Source organism: Branchiostoma lanceolatum, chromosome 7 (assembly GCF_035083965.1).
Source record: "Branchiostoma lanceolatum isolate klBraLanc5 chromosome 7, klBraLanc5.hap2, whole genome shotgun sequence".
Taxonomy (NCBI): Eukaryota; Metazoa; Chordata; class Leptocardii; order Amphioxiformes; family Branchiostomatidae; genus Branchiostoma; species Branchiostoma lanceolatum.
This window is the reverse complement of record NC_089728.1, coordinates 23,067,609-23,084,717: the sequence shown is the minus strand read 5'-3', so window position 1 is coordinate 23,084,717 and position 17,109 is coordinate 23,067,609. Positions and strand designations below refer to the sequence as shown.

At 40.9% G+C, this 17,109-nt stretch overlaps 1 protein-coding gene across 1 annotated transcript; it reads right to left on the bottom strand.

Moving 5' to 3' along the window:
• Positions 1 to 6,167: 6,167 nt before the first annotated feature.
• On the bottom strand, positions 6,168 to 17,027 carry LOC136438201 (transcription and mRNA export factor ENY2). The gene is made up of 5 exons (XM_066432956.1): positions 16,900 to 17,027; positions 12,177 to 12,254; positions 11,595 to 11,665; positions 10,628 to 10,702; positions 6,168 to 6,959 (listed from the first exon to the last, which is right to left on the bottom strand). Exons 1-5 carry the CDS (start codon positions 16,905 to 16,907, stop codon positions 6,883 to 6,885), a joined length of 309 nt encoding a protein of 102 aa, XP_066289053.1. The 5' UTR covers positions 16,908 to 17,027; the 3' UTR covers positions 6,168 to 6,882.
• Positions 17,028 to 17,109: the final 82 nt, after the last annotated feature.

Below are 17,109 nucleotides of genomic sequence, written 5' to 3'. Positions count from 1 at the left end.
ATCTTAATGTGAATGACAGGCATTGACATGTACAACCACTTTTCCGCATATTTTCTTCATTGTTTCGTCTATTTTGGTGTTTTTGAACTGTACAAAAACAAGCTGCACAAGGCCTGCTGACTCCCGGACACCACCTCAACACCTCAACAACATCCCGTGCACTGGAGGACCCCTATGGTGGTCTAATCCCTGAGGCACACTTTACTCTGCCATATGTCATGAAGCTCTTCTTCTTTGGAAACACTCATATCTTTTCCAAGAGGGTAGAATACAACTATTAATTTAGTCTTAGAGAATCTACTTTGTATGGCATCAATAAAGAGTGGTCATTTTCCCTTCAAAACTGCAAGAACTCTGGTTAGGATGAATTTTTACAGAAACTGGTGAACTGTATACAGGCACCCCACTGAGCGGTCAAGCTGATAAGAACAATAGAAGCCAGTGGCCAGCCATGTGTGGTCATGTGTTGGTTTCACACTGTGTGTTGGTGTGGATAACAGTTTTCTAAAAGTTGTTTATATGGTGCACAGGTGCAGTAATGTTGTAACCTCCCTCCCTGAATATCGGTAAGCAATGCCCGATCCTTGGTCAATAAACTTGATGAACTCAGCCTAGTTTTGACCACCTCGTCCATCGATATTGCGGTAGTAACCGAAACTTGGTTTACTCCTTGCCTTCCGACTTCAGCAACGGACATACCGAATTTTAATATGTATTCTAAATGCCGATCTGACAAACGGGGAGGAGGTGTAGCAGTATACACCAAAGCAACCATTTCGTCAAAGGCCTTGGACATAGTTGTTCCATCGGACTTGGAGTGTGTGTGGGTGCACCTTCGCCCTCACTGGCTCCCAAGGGAGGTCTCGTCCATTGCGCTGTGCGGTGTGTATAACCCCCCAGCTTCACGAAACGAAGCAGCGCTGTTAGCCCACCTGTCGGAGTCGATAGACGTGCTGAAGAATTCCTACCCGGACATCGGTCTGTTCGTGATGGGTGATCTGAACCACCTCGACACCAGCATCCTCTGTCGTGATCATTCTCTGCTACAAGTTGTACAGGTTCCGACTCGTGGCAACGCGATACTTGACCAGGTCCTTACGAACGTCGGCAAATTCTATGGGTCTCCTACAACAGCGCCACCTGTGGGACGGAGTGACCACAACAGCGTTATACTGACTGGTGAACAAAGTCGCTCGAGCAATCGCAGCCGCAAAAAAGTAGCCAGGCCCATGCGTGACTCAGACATCAGGGCCTTCGGGTCCTGGGTTACCACCTACTCGTGGAATGAGGTCGAACATGCAACAGATGCCGAAGCTAAGTGTGCTGCATTCTATACAACACTCAGCAATGCCATCGAAAAGTTCTTCCCAACCAAAGTAGTACGTCTACACCTGAAGGACAAACCATGGGTCACTCCACACCTTAAATCCCTCATCTCCGATCGCCAGAAAGCCTTTGACAAAGGCGATACCAGCACCTGGAAACGTCTCAGGAACAGGATTGCGCGTGAGATTGCTACAGCCAAAAAGGGATTCTACAGGGACAAGATCCAAAATCTTAAGACTGCAGACCCCCGGAAGTGGTTTCAAAACATTAAAGAAATGGCCAACATCCGTAAAGACCCCGCACATATTGAAGTTCCAGGTGTGGACCCCTCTTCCACCAAGGATGTGGCTAACGCAATTAACAAACACTTGGCGTCAGCCTCTCAACAACACCCTCCTTTAAAGCTGGAAGACTTGCCCCCATACCTACCAGCTCCAAGCCCTCCCCCGGAAGTGTCAGTCTGGGAAATGTACCACCGACTACGAACGGTTAAACTGAACAAGTCCGCCGGTGTTGATTTCTCCTCGACTCATACGAGAATTCGCCTTCGAACTCAGTCAACCTCTGACCAACATATTCAACGCCTCCCTAGCGGAAGGAACTGTACCTGCAGTTTGGAAGAAAGCCGACGTCGTGCCGATTCCAAAGGAGAACCCGCCTCGCCTACAGAAACTCAGACCGATCTCTCTGACCCCAATTTTCGCAAAAGTATGTGAAGGATTCATCACCGACTGGTGCATGAAGGACATTCTACCCATGATTGACACCCGCCAGTATGGATCCCTCAAGGGGAAATCTACGACACATTACCTCACAAGTTTAGTTCACTTCCTAGCAAGCACAACGGACAAACCTGGATACATCAGTACACTCGTGCTGACTGACTTTACCCGTGCTTTTGACTGTGTTCACCACCCTACCGCCATCAACAAGCTTCTCGCCCTCGGGGTACGTCGATCCATCATCCCTTGGATTTGCTCCTTCCTGACAAGCCGGCAACAACGTGTCAAGTACCATGGAACTCTTTCTGAATGGGAAACACTGTCATGCGGAGTACCACAAGGAACTAAGTTAGGCCCTCTCGTATTCCTGGCCCTCATTAATGACGCTGTTCCGGTTGAAGAAGGGTCGGCGGATGGCTGGAAATACGTTGACGACATGTCGTTGGCCGAACCCAGACCCAGAACTCTTCCTTCTACAATGCAAAGGGACGTTGATGGACTTGTGCGCTGGACTGAATCTAATTACATGCAACTTAATCCAGTGAAATGTAAAGTAATGGTGATATGTTTTATGAGATACCCACCCCCACCTCCACAGTTGTATGTAGGACCATCAGAGTTGGAATTAGTGCATTTTGCTAGAGTTCTAGGTGTAATCCTGCAAGCCGATCTCAAGTGGTCCACTCACGTAAACTCGATAGTGAGCAAAGCTAACCGTAGGCTTTATCTGGTACGTGTCCTAAAGAAACATGGACTTGTTAACTATGACTTAACGCTTGTTTTCTGTGGCTTTGTAAGACCATTGTTAGAGTATGCTTGCCCTGTGTGGCATCCTGGTCTCACTACTCTCCAGTCAAACCACATAGAAGCTGTACAAAAGAGGGCGTGCCGAATGATTCTAGGTAAAAACTATGTTAGCTACGACAGAGCATTAGAACAGCTGTCACTCACTCCCCTGTACCTGAGACGACGTAATCTGTGTATGAAATTTGCACTGTCCATCTCTAAATCCCCCACCTTCTCTAGTTGGCTCCCTCCGAAACGGGGAAGCGTTCACGGTAGGGATCTAAGGTCTAAGAACAAATTCACACCGTTCAGCTGCAGAACTTCCAGATTTAAGAACACCACATTACCTTTTACCGTAGAGTTATTGAATGAATTGTAGTTCTTGACTCAAGTGTATAGTTTAAAAAAAATGTTAAGTTATGGTAAAACTTGTATGAGCAATTGAATGTTTTATCCCATACCCCAATTCAGCCGGTAAGGCTGCAATGGTATGTGTATGTAATTGTTTGCAAATAAAACCAGTCATTATTATTATAAGCAATTCTATAGGGTTGATCTAACTTGCTATGCAAAGAAACGGTAGGAAAATCTACTTTCCGTATTGACCTAAAACTACATAGTGGGCCTTTAAATATGGAATAGCAACAAACAATAAGTGTGCTGTCTGTGATACCGTTGACTATATAGAACATTTCTTTTTTGAATGTATAAATGTAAAACCTTTATGGTCAGAAGTTGAAAACTATTTTCTTTTTGAATATGGGTATACACTGTCATTAACAACACATGATGTAATCTTAGGGTACCAACTTTCCAATCTAAAACATTTTCAGTACATAAATAACCTAATATTGCTGGGGAAAAACACAATTTGCAAATTGAAGTATGGATCAAATCGAACGGATAATCGAATCGAACAACATTTAAATCCGAATGTTCTTTAAGAAAAATATGATTGTATGTATATATCAAAGCGAACATTATTGAGTTACTGCTATTACCATGTATTTTTGTACAGAATGACAATAAAGTTTTATTTCAACAAAAAAAAGAAGACAATCCATCAGGGCCTTCTCCAGCAATGCTGTTCATCCACAAATGCTACCAAAATCAAACCTTGGCGAAGGTAATTATACACCTCCGATGCATACAGGGCTCACTTCCTATCGCTGCCCCATGCAAATGTAGACTATTCTAATATCACTTTTGTGCAATCATTCACTGGCATCACTGGCAGGCACGGACAATTCTTAACTACTTCTGGCCTCAAATGGCTATCTTAAATCACCCCAACATGGTCTTTTCCAAATTGATCCCCAATGCAAGAATTGACTTTCCCAAAGGTTTCAGGTAGGTTGGCTTTCGTAGTACACGTGTATATATACATGTATTTTTAGATTCATTGTATATCTTAACGCTTGTTCTCTTGTAATGTCTTCATGTATCAGTTTAATTTTGTGGTTTTAATGGCAAGAATACACAATTCAGCCACATTATCAAGTAATATTGACAGGAAGGTATTCTCGTGTTTGAAGTGTAGAAGGAACCCAAAACCTTTTCCATCATTTTTAGTTGAAAAGCAAGTTTATTGTACATGTCATATGAAACTGAGTGAAATTGGACTAGCGTCCATGTTTTCTGCTATTTCTGACAGTAAAGACAGCACTATTTCTGTAACAGCAAGATTTTATGACACCTTTAGGCCATGTTGCTTTGATTCCATGTTGTATATGGATGACATCCTCTTGGAACCCCAAAACTGATGTGTGTGAAAAAAAGTTACAAGTTAGCCAAAAAAAGTGGCCCTCATTATGAAATCTAAGTGGTCAGGAAGATTGAACAAAAGAGTAGACACACAAACACACAGAATATACATCATGTACACCGAACAAAAGATTCTTCACTTTTGTTCTTTCACATCTTCTTCTTCTGATTTTTTGGGGTGCAATTTAGGGGATATATTTGCCCCCTTTGCAGCTTCTTTGCACAATAGACCTCTTTCCAGTTACGGCGGCCATTTTGAATTCCCAGAGGTCAGCTCGGGGTCATGCACCAAAACGAGGCAGTCCCTGACTCAGATCCTACTATAACCCTGGGTAATGCCAGTTATACCATCTTCGGTAGTACATTTCGCCCCTCGAAGATGAAATAATCTAATATATGTGCCTTTCATAAGTAGAAAATATTGTTCTGGACATTTTGACTTATTTTTGGCTAAATTTTTATTCGTTTTTCACAGTTTTTGACGGGTAACTAAGGACAGTATCTACCGTGTGTCCTCCTTAAAATCTTTTCTAGTAGGATTAATACAAGACCTGAAAAGTCTAGCTGCAGACTGGCATTCTTGTGGGTAAAAAATTAGAAGACAATTGGCAGTTGTTCCGACAATTTCTCGATACCAAGATCCGTTCTGCAAACACTGAGCTCCATGGGGTGATTGGGGTCCAATGCAGTGGGAAAGGTGGGGTACACACTGGATGCGCTCTTTGTATATTTGTATGTTAGTTTGCTCCAATGATAGTTTTGGTAGCATACACTTCCACAATTTGAGTCCAGATCATTGTGGGCCACTGTTGTGGGCTGAAATCTAGCAGATCCATCCTGTGATTTTGACGATTTCTCAATGCTAAGATCGGCATGGCAAAGAAACGCTATACCCGTAAATGTTATCGCCAGTGGGACAGGGATCGACCCCAGTCTCTACCAAACTAACTACACTGGCAACTAGTGATGGGGACGCATCTGTGATTTACCCCGCCTTCCCCACTGAGTTCTGCATTGGACCGGACCGGTCGACCCCATAGAGCTTAGTTTGCAGAACGGATCTTGGTATCGAGAAATTGTCGGAACAACTGCCAATTGTCTTCTAATTTTTTACCCACAAGAATGCCAGTCTGCAGCTAGACTTTTCAGGTCTTGTATTAATCCTACTAGAAAAGATTTTAAGGAGGACACACGGTAGATACTGTCCTTAGTTACCCGTCAAAAACTGTGAAAAACGAATAAAAATTTAGCCAAAAGTAAGTCAAAATATCCACAACAATATTTTCTACATATGAAAGGCACATATATTAGATTATTTCATCTTCGAGGGGCGAAATGTACCACCGAAGATGGTATAACTGGCATTACCCAGGGCTATAGTAGGATCTGAGTCAGGGACTGCCTCGTTTTGGTGCATGACCCCGAGCTGACCTCTGGGAATTCAAAATGGCCGCCGTAACTGGAAAGAGGTCTATTAACGTATACGGTATAGTAAAATTTTTTCTTCAAACATATGAAAATTGATGCACGCAAAAATGTCATCCATTAAATTGAATCAACATGGCCATATTTTCAAAGAAAAGTAACTTTTATATGTCCTAAACTTTGGATGATATCCAGACAAAACAACACATTTGTAATTAACACAAATTCTGATACACATGTAGCTGTTATTGCATTATTCCATGATTCTCACTCATACAAACAAGACAGATGTTGGCAGAAACTCTTCTACCATTAGTTGTACCATCATTCCTACTTTCATTCCTGTAGCATGAATCTCCAAACGATGACCAGCATCCATGCATATCATCCATGACATAGAATGCAACACGTGAGCCAAAAAAAGCTGACCTATAGATGTGAATGTATGATAACAAAGGACTGGCAGGTGACTTAGGCATACAGTGTTCAGAAGAAAGCTATGGTGCACTCACAACACAACACAACACAACTGACTGCATCCGTATGTACATGTGCCACACAACTATTTGTATCACACTCTATTTTGGTTATCACATAATGTACATTATAAAGGAAAGAGGAGCCATATGCACTACCCAGGGCCTGGCCAATAGCTGCAAAATAACATAACAAAAAAAATCTTCAGATTCAAATCTACAGTTTCATAGGCAACAACTCAAACTACATGAATTATATCACTGAAAACATGACAACACAGAAACTTTCAGAGATATCAAGCTTAGCTGATTACAAAATGTGGTCCCATTGTTGTGCAGGATGCACAATTGTATCCAACTATCTGGACATAGTACAAGGCACATCAGATATTGGACTGTTGGGCCAGGAAGTGGCGTATCCTCTGGAGCAATTCCTTCTTCACACTGTCAGGGACAAGAGCTGCAAAGATAAAAAAATGATTTAGAATAAGTTCTTGGGGGGCATGTTGAAGACTGCTTTATCCAATCTACTTTCCATGATTACAATTGCTAATCAAGCCATGGACAAATGCAGGATGGAATTCTTCAAGGCAATTTCACAACTACATGTATCTTAAAACCGCCTGTTGGCAACCCCATCATGCCAAGCAGAGCACAATACATCATGAGAAAATGTACAGGAAAAACATCTATGATTATTCAATAACAGTCTGGAGAGGGAAAGTTGGAAATATACACTGTCTATGTTCAACAAAAGCAACCTTGACACATATCTGAAAGACATACTAGTATATTCTTCAAATGCACTGTCGGTGGACCAGACATCATTTGCTTGGTTACCTGCTGGCCCAATACCTGGCTCACAAGTATAAATCATATACAAGTTAATTAATGATCTTCCCTACCTGAATATTACAAGTATGAAACTCGTATTATAGCAAAAAACTATCATAGCATTTTCTCATTAACCATGGAAATGTGGCCAATTTTCTTATCCTATGTCAGCATTTTCGTATTTTCCAAGATGGCATCACAGCAATAAAATAAAAGGTCATACATGTATGGGTCAGCATAAAGCACCACTAATATGGAGGTTAAATGTGGTAAAGTTATTTTGTTTTATCATATGACTGAGGGTAATTATATTAGGCCACAGCAAGTAAATTTTATGGATGATATCACCACACGCATTGATTTTTGCCTGATTTTGAAATAAAGAACAAAAATATTTTTACCCTTTGGCATTATGGTCAACATATGGAACATGGCACAACATGTCGTAAAAATCAATATTGCACCCGTGGGCGATTGTTGATGTGCTGTACAAACCCGAAATCTAGAATGATTTTAATATTGACACCAGTGTTACTGTTTTATTGAATACAGGAATAAAAGAGTTGTTGGTTGTAATACCATATTTCATCGCTTCAAGTATTCTTACATGCTTAATCAGTTAATGGTGTCTTGTTTTTTGTCCACTTTGTGCTTTCTTTCGCACACGCGCACTAAATTGAGTCTCTGGAGGATGTCATCCATACAATTTACTTGATGTGGCCTTAATAAACCTTTCAAAATGAATTGTTATAAATGAATCATGATGTTAAATCCAGATTATAGTGGATTTTTTACGAACGAGATACAATGTAAGTCTAGAGTAGCAACTCTTCTTCTGAGTACCACATTGGGATAATGGAGCAAGTACTCTCATCTCCCAAATAAACGTACCGGTACGTTTATTTTTTTCAGCCTCAAAATCCACCCAGTACGTTCTTATTTTGGACAGTACGTTTATCATTTTTCTGAAAATCGAGTTTTGCTAACCAGGGATCCCATTGAAATTGAAAGTTTGGGTTTTCCTGCCCATATTTCCCCGGCATTTTTGCTCATAATTCGCTATTTTTCGGCCAAGCGGCGTTGATTTCCCTGCCGCTATGACCCGCCCTTTGTGAAATCCCGGCGTAACTCGTAACGTATCGGTAGATCTCTATGACACTACAAAGTCAACGTTGTTATTGGGAGAAAATAAGACGCCACACTGACGTTTTGAAATGCAATTCTTTTTGTATAAACAACTTTGACAGTCTCTGTTTACATCGTAAACTAAAGCACGCTGATCAGAAAAAAATATACATACCAGCGGCGCACAGTGTTTCAAGTACGTTTAACGCATAAATTTCTCTACTCACGTGAGATACAGTCCTTCCCAAAATGAAAATATAAAAACAACACCACAAAAAAAACAGTGTCTTAGCATCGAAAAACTGTGTAATTACTTTCAATATATATCAAAACATTTCAATCCTACCACAAACATGGAAATTTAGCGCTTGGAGAATCGCCACAGTATTAGTAAAGTGAGTAACGCATTGGACGTCAGTGACTCTGGCCGTGGGAACGTTTTGTCATGGAAGAGCTCACTTCGAAGAAGGGGAAACAACTCTTTTTTTATGTACAAATAAAACTCCTTTCCCTTGGTCAGAAATATGTTTTGCATTTTTACAAAGAGAATTTTAATATCAAAGTCTATATATAAAATTGAATTTCAATCTAGTCACCGTTATTATCACTTAAAAATGCTTTAGAAAAGATCACCCCTCTACAGAAAGAATACCAGAGCTTTCTAGGAATATGGGTGAAACTTTCTGTTAGCCCCTTTCTGTCTGCGGCGCCGCTGTGTCTAGCTCAACTTTTCATGTGTAACATGAGAACCTTGTGCTTTGTGGCAACATTGGAAAAGTCCTGAGGTTTCTCACAAATTTGTTGACAATTTAGTTTCTCAAAATTAATGTTTTTTGCTACATACAAGGGTGATTTGTGGATTTTAAATCATTTGGATTGCAACAACAAAAACCAGAACATTATATAATATTGTCCTTGATATAATATGATAATGTCCTTGACACAACACAATCATTTGTGGCATGTAATGTTTACAAATCATAATGTTTACAAATCTATATTTCTATATGCAATGCATATAAGATAAAAGGAAAGTAGGGAAAGATAAAAAGTTACATCATATACATGTCATAGTTCTTCCTTTTCTCTATGGCTTTTACAAATAACTGAAATAAGTAATAACTTACCTGTGATGACCATATATTCAGGATATTTAAAACTTCTGTTCATGTTCTAAATGTTGATACATTTGTTTAAAAACAAAAAGTAGACTTTGAAAGTGTTGCCCATCCAAGTGAACTGAGCAGTTTGGCGACTACTTGTCGTGTTTTGATTTTATGTCAGTATATACAACAATTTTCCTTGATCACTTGCTTCAAGTTCCAAGTAGAAAATGCATGTATCATGTATATTTTCACTTGTTGAATTTGAAAGCACCGTTGGCCCCCGGTTAGGGTTCATAGCGGAGAACCTATGCCCAATTTGTCAACATTACTACTATATTTTTTTGAAGTGGCAAGCAAGAAGATGAACAAGATGTGTGCAGTTATTCTGTTCAATATTTTTACACTTTACTGGTATGGTCCTCAGACAGGCATAAATGAATAAAGAAAGCCCACAGCTACCTTATCATCTTCTTTCCCTCGGACACAGTTTATCTGTAAATTTGGTTAATTTTCCGGGGGGTATGTTTATTCCGGGGGGTACGTTTATTAGATTTTGAAAATTTGTCCGGGGGGTATGTTTATTCCCGGGGGTATGTTTATTTGGGAGATGAGAGTAGGACGTCAGAACCCAAGCTCCATTAGATGATAACCCCTTTTGGGCGGGGAAGACCTAGTAGTAGGGATAGAGTTGGCACCCGGGAGCGCTTGGCAGCCGAACCCTGATTTCTATCGCGCTGTGCGCGAGATAATTAGTGGGCCGTGTGCTATCTGTGGCGGCGGCGCGAGTTGCTTCCCCGGCCGAAGGATTAGCGCCAGGAGCCCGGTGGTCTTGCACCCAGGCTAAAGCTCCATGCATAAACCTAGGAAATTTGTCATCACGATTTTATGTTTAAAACTGAGCATTTGTCATTAACTAAATGGGTGTTCAGTTGCAAAAGAATTTGTTTTACTTTATTAGATTTCATTTCTTGTTGGCGAGCGTGTGTACAGTGAAGCTCAGTGACACCAAGGATTAGACTTTGAAACCAACAAAACGATATAATGCCCATGATGTTATACTGACCTCTACCCTTGGGTGTGATTTCAGCAACCAACTCATCCACAGTGATGTGTTCCAATCCCTTCTGCTTCACAACATCTGGAAAAGCAAACAAACATCAAACACAATTAGGATTAGGATATGTATAAGTTACATTCATGTACATGTACTGTACAGGAATGTGAACATGTGATATTCAAACCTTTGCATGTTGTTGAATTTTTTTTATTTTCTATATGCTCAGTGGTTGAAATACTTATTTTCCAGCATTCTGCAATATTGCAGAATGTGAAAATTTTGTTTCGCAATTTGAAAATATTTTCTGCAAATACATAAGTCTCAATACTATAACATTCTCAACCTAATAATGCCCGTATTCATATCATATCTAGCTTTGCAGTACAATTATGATCTTACTCTTTTCCATAGACTTGTTTGTTTAATCATAATGACAAGTAATATATTGGTGGGTTTGTAGTGTACAATTTGACTAATGTTAGACATCCAGTTGTAATACTGAGTCAAGCCTTCAACTTTCAAAGGGGTCTATAGCTGTGACATTGGGAGATTATCATGCTGGTTGTGTTGATATACATGTACTTATACAGTGTACGTGTCCTGTCACCCTGCTTTGGGGTCTGGAACATGTACATACATGTATATATAATACAACATGAGAGTTTTACCACTGTCAGGTTCATGACTGTACAAGCCAAGTCATCAAATGTGATGTCACAACTTACATTCAGCAGGGCTTGAAATACTATTTTTCTCAGTGTCATATTGTGGGTTACCCTCATTTTGCTAATGTTACATACAAAAAAACTGAACACTTTCATGTATGTGCCAGGACAATTAGGTAGCACTGATGCACATACCCACAACTTTAACAATACAGTCAAACCTGCCCAAGGCGACCAACCAGTATTTCGAGCCCTGCTAATAATATGTGATATTGAATTATCTTAACCACCATGAAACAGCCTCGTACCTTTGCAGTGTGCCTTGAGCTGATCCCTCCAGCCACACTCGATCAGTTTAGTTCGGAGCACCTCCTTCAGCCTGATCGCATAACAAACAAGATTGGCAATGAAAAAAAATACATTGCCTTGGCGACGGTTGTTTGAAATTTTACTGTACCCTGCTTAGGGCACTGATACTGAGATAGGTGGTGCTGTTCATACGGGATTTCCAACGAAAAGGGCTGATGAGTACCTGTTCTGTTGGACAAATACAGACACACACACACACACACACACACACACACACACACAGAGACAACGACAGCACAACTACATTCTATCATGCATAATCCCACCACCAGAATGAACATCATACACAACTTAAAACAACACTCGGTGCTCACTGCTTGGGTTCCCACCACAACAATGACCTTCCTACTCTGACAGGACTGCTGTTTACATCAATGCCACATTAGCCAAAATCTACTACTACTACAATTATTACACATTCTAACATCATGCTTATCCACTTACAAACAGACAAAGCACATGCCATGCAACAGCATCCTTTGAACACTTATGGCTCATGCCCCATAGACATTATACCCTACCTCTCCCGCTCTCCGGTTTCCACTAGTTTCTGATTGATGGTTGCACGCATCTGAGCATCTTTGATTCTCCTTTCCTGACTACAGGAAAAATATATGTCATCAATAAAAATCACTTTGCTACATGTTAACATAATATCAATCTAGGTATAACACTGACACTATACAGGCCTCAGAATACAATTAAGCAACTTGCAATTTGCAAGGGATTTTCAATATTTGCAAGTAAGAATGATATGAACTTGCCAGTTTGAAAGTTGAAAATACGGGTGGATCATACATAACTTATATCATAACTTATAACTATTATAAGCACATACCGGGTGGTGTAGTTGTGCCACGCAAAATGCACCGCACAAGCACATTTTGCTTGGTGCAACTTATTTCTTAACCCAGGTAGCGTCGTACGCAACCTAGATTTTGAGAACTCAACTTTGTCGCAATTACTCGGACATAGAAATTATTTGGGCCGGCTGAGGAAGCTCTTAGTCTCACACACACACACACACATACATGTACAGACATACGTGCTATTACTCTCATAAAATACAGGCTTTTAATATGACATCATTTGCGCCTTACCATACTGTTATCATTCTTATTGATCATGATATTAATTAGCATATTTAACTGATTAAGTATTTGAATATTAATTATTTAAGTATAGACGTTGTAAGAACATGTTTCAGCAAGCTTACATCAGTGAATATAAGCTTACAACATCAGTGAATTTAAGCTTACAACATCAGTGAATTTAAGCTTACAACATCAGTGAATTTAAGCTTACAACATCAGTGAATTTATGTTGCAGCCAATATCAGTGGACATCATTAAAAATTTATGCCTTTTACTATATATGGCTCATTAGTTTATTGCCAATTAACACATCTTCGTATAGATCTGTTAACAGTGCACACCCCAGTTCTTCCGCGACCGGGGTCCACAGAAGTGCGCGACAAAAAAGTGACGGAAGGGTTTCGAGGGGCTGGGTTTGAGTTTAGATTTCTCATAATGTGCTTCGAAGTGACATTAGATACTCGCATGGCTGAAAAGCGTATGAATTGGTGTGTTTTGGGTGAAAATTGCGTTTCGATCTGAGCCTTACTTCCGGATATCCATCCGCGTTGATAGTGAAATGTCCCTTGGCCGGAGATTGACCTTTGTTGCGTTCTGTGGGTCATGCTGACATGCCTCGCGCCGTGGATGATTAAAGAAATCTAAGTACTAGAATTTTCTTTATAATTGGCTCGACTGTACGCTAGGTTTTTCTCTTTCTGACAACATCAGTCGTTTCTACCTAAAAAAAATTTTCTACGAGTTTTATCCTACGCAAAAGTGCCAAAATTTGACCATCGTTTTTGACGTGAAAATTATGTTTTTGTCTCCTGATTTACCAAAATTAGAGAGGTTGAAGAAACAGAACTCAGCTGGTCCTATAGCGGAAGGGATAGGCTTTCATCCCATACACAGTTGATTTACTTCGGAATACTTCCCTGGAAGAGACAGTACCTAGACTCGAGGGTGCGCAGCCTCCAATTGAAACCCCAAATAAACTGGGGTGTGCTCCCTTAATGCACCTGTAAAAATTCCTGTACTTAACTCTTAAGTCAACATGTTATGTAGGTTAACAGTTGAAAGATGTTTAGGGAATAGGTAGTACAAAATAGGGATTAAAATAACTGTTGACTTGTGGTAATTTCTGGTGCCATGTTGGGGTCAATCAATCCCATAGAGCCAATAGATAAGCGTCTTCTAATGAAAACGTCCAACTTTTCACCTTTGAAAAATTCTAAAAAATTTCAAATTTGTCCGATTTCGACAGGATAAAAAGCATTGTAAGCAGAAGAATCTGATCTGTACTTTGGCAGCAATTCCAGCAATTAAGTTATATCTTACCACAAAAAATGATGTGACATGCCTATACATAGTAATGTGATTGACCGTCACTTGATTTGCATTCTGGCCTTTTTTCATAAACATAACGTTACCTGAATTGACGTTTAAATTGCATATCGGAAACTGGCCCGGTTTACGGCGCGGAATTTCTATCGTCACTACATGGAGCTCAGGTTTTCCACAGTGGAATATTTGTCTTTACTGGTTTTCCACAGTGGAATATTTGTCGTTACTGGTTTTCCACAGTGGAATATTTGTCCACAGTGGAATATTTGTCGTTACTGGTTTTCCACAGTGGAATATTTGTCATCATTGGTTTTCCAGCACCACAGGCACTCTCACTCTCTTGGTTTCTAACTTGATAATTCATAAACATAACGTTACCTGAATTGACGTTTAAATCGCATATCGGAAACTGGCCCGGTTTACGGCGCGGAATTTCTATCGTCACTACATGGAGCTCAGGTTTTCCACAGTGGAATATTTGTCTTTACTGGTTTTCCACAGTGGAATATTTGTCGTTACTGGTTTTCCACAGTGGAATATTTGTCATCATTGGTTTTCCAGCACCACAGGCACTCTCACTCTCTCGGTTTCCAACTTGATAATTCAGAGTTTTCCAGTAACATAGTCGCCTCATTGCTGGGCGCCCAGATATGACAAAACTGCGTCACTGGAAATCTAGCGATGCAGTACTGGACACCGAGTGATTACAAAGGAACTTTGGTACTTTTACTTCACTCGGGTGAAAATGAGTAACTAGACTAGGTTAATGAGTACCTAGGCTCCGACGATCTGCGGTGGGACACCCATATCAACTACGCCACTAGCAAAGCCGGTAGGGTACTAGGGGTCATTCGGCACAATTTGACCCATTGTCCATCTAGGATCAAGGCCACTTGTTACAAAGCGCTGGTGCGGCCCCACTTGGAATATAGTGCCATCGTCTGGGACCCGTACACCACCAAAGGGATACCGCCCGAATGACTCTGAATGACTACCGGCGGACTAGCAGCGTGACACAAATGCTCAGTGACCTGCAGTGGCCCCTGAAAGGAGGAGGAATGCCCGCCTCACCTTTTTCTATAAGCTAGTCAATAACTACATCAATATTAACACAGATAGTCTACTGAAACCAGCTCAGCTCAACTCTAAACAACAGGCACTAAATTTCTAGCGAGGTCAACGCCCACAGAGCCGGACTTTTCAAATGCAAACTAACCAATTAACGCCAATCCACTGGCTCGCGAGGTTCAAGAAGGAATATTTCACACCCATTGATAGGACTTCCTTTTAATAGTTTGCAGCACGCGTTGACAGTGGATGACTTTAACTCATCAGAACTACGCACTGAAAAAAAGTTTGACACGACCTGACTACACAACGTTATATTTCATAATGCAGTATAGCCGCTGGGCCACGCTTTTGGAGAGGGTATTTTGGTATCTTTGCATGTTACAGTTGTAAGCTGTAGCATTTCGTACCATACTTTTTTTTACATTTCATGTACGGAAATAATGTTCAGTGATAGACAATGTGGCGCATACAAAACTACATTTATTGTCATCGGTTAATACATGGTAGTAGTATCGTTATCATGTTTGGCTGGCCATAGTCTGTACATGTATAGATCCAACATAGGTTTTGGTTGGGCACTATGAATTCAGGCCGAAGGTGGAGTCTACTGTCCAGACGTTGTTCGGCCTGAAGCGTTCTGCCGTCTGTCATTCTGTCAGGAGAACCAGGATAAGTGGTCTCTTATCGCGGTCTTAATTTTCAGGGCCGTATTCTTGGAAGAAGATACACACGCCCTGTAGCATTTCGTGAGGGTCTGCATGCTCTTTTCAGTAAGGTGTAGGCAGGCCCTTTTGATTTCGCGTAATTCGTAGGGAAGTTATTTTCTTTTACGTAGTTCCAAGGAGGTTTTATATAAAACCTCCTTGTTATAATTAGTTCATAGGGAGGAGGCGAAAATTTCCCGTAAGTCATAGCCAGTGCATTTCACGTAAAGCGTAATCAAGCCGAAAAATTTGACTATCCTCCCTTTTTGTACGAGGCCCGTCTTGGAGAGCTTGCTTTCGGGTGGGAAGTCTTGGGTCGACTCGATAAATTTTATCTTCGTTGGGATCTGTTACGTCCGGTCCCGTAGCAACGGCTCCATTAGCGCGCTAGTCCAGCGCCGTTAAAAGTGCAAAACTTCATCTCTTCAGCCCCTTAGCGTTTTGGTCATGAAAGTTGAACTTCGATATCTAGATGTACGGAACAAAGTGGAAACAACAACTCAAATGCGCTTGGTTTGATATGATGAAATTTACATAAGACCAGGGGTGTTAACAATCCACAACTTGGCCGCCATTGGCTAATTGTCGGTGACGTTCGGTGACCTGCTAGCAGCCATATGATTGGACCTCGCTAGAAAATTACTGCCCGACGTTTAGAGTACACGGGGGGGGGGGGGCAAACCTTATTGCCTGATTTGACCCGATACATGACAGTAAATACAGTAATTCACCGATTTTTCGGCAGATGAACATACGAGGTCACGTAGAAGAAGAAGAACGTGACTTAACGTTACCGACAGTGAGTGAAAAACGAGCAACGAACACTGTTGAGAGCAGAGCTCCTTCCAAAACGCCATAATTTGGGTGGAATCCATCCCATAATTTTTCAACCTAGTCCACTCCTCTGATCGCTTCACCTCCGCAAAATAGTATGGATACTAGGCTGGAGGCCAAAGCAAGGAGGTTATAAATATGGTACACAGGCCTGGCCTACTTCACCGAAGAATCCTCAAGGTATCCTCAAGGTACAACAGTTATGCCATACTTACTCCGCCATATTGTTGGTGCGCCACTTTACATGGAATGCTGGGTACTAATGTTTCTCTCCCAAGGGGAGGGGAAACTTACCAAATGTTAACGTTACTGTTGTTTTCAGAGTTGTGCCCGTGTTTTTTTGTGACCAAACAATAACGTTGACATAGTTTTCATTCAATAAACCTAAGAATTAAAAGAAGGAATTAATATGCTGGTTGGAATTA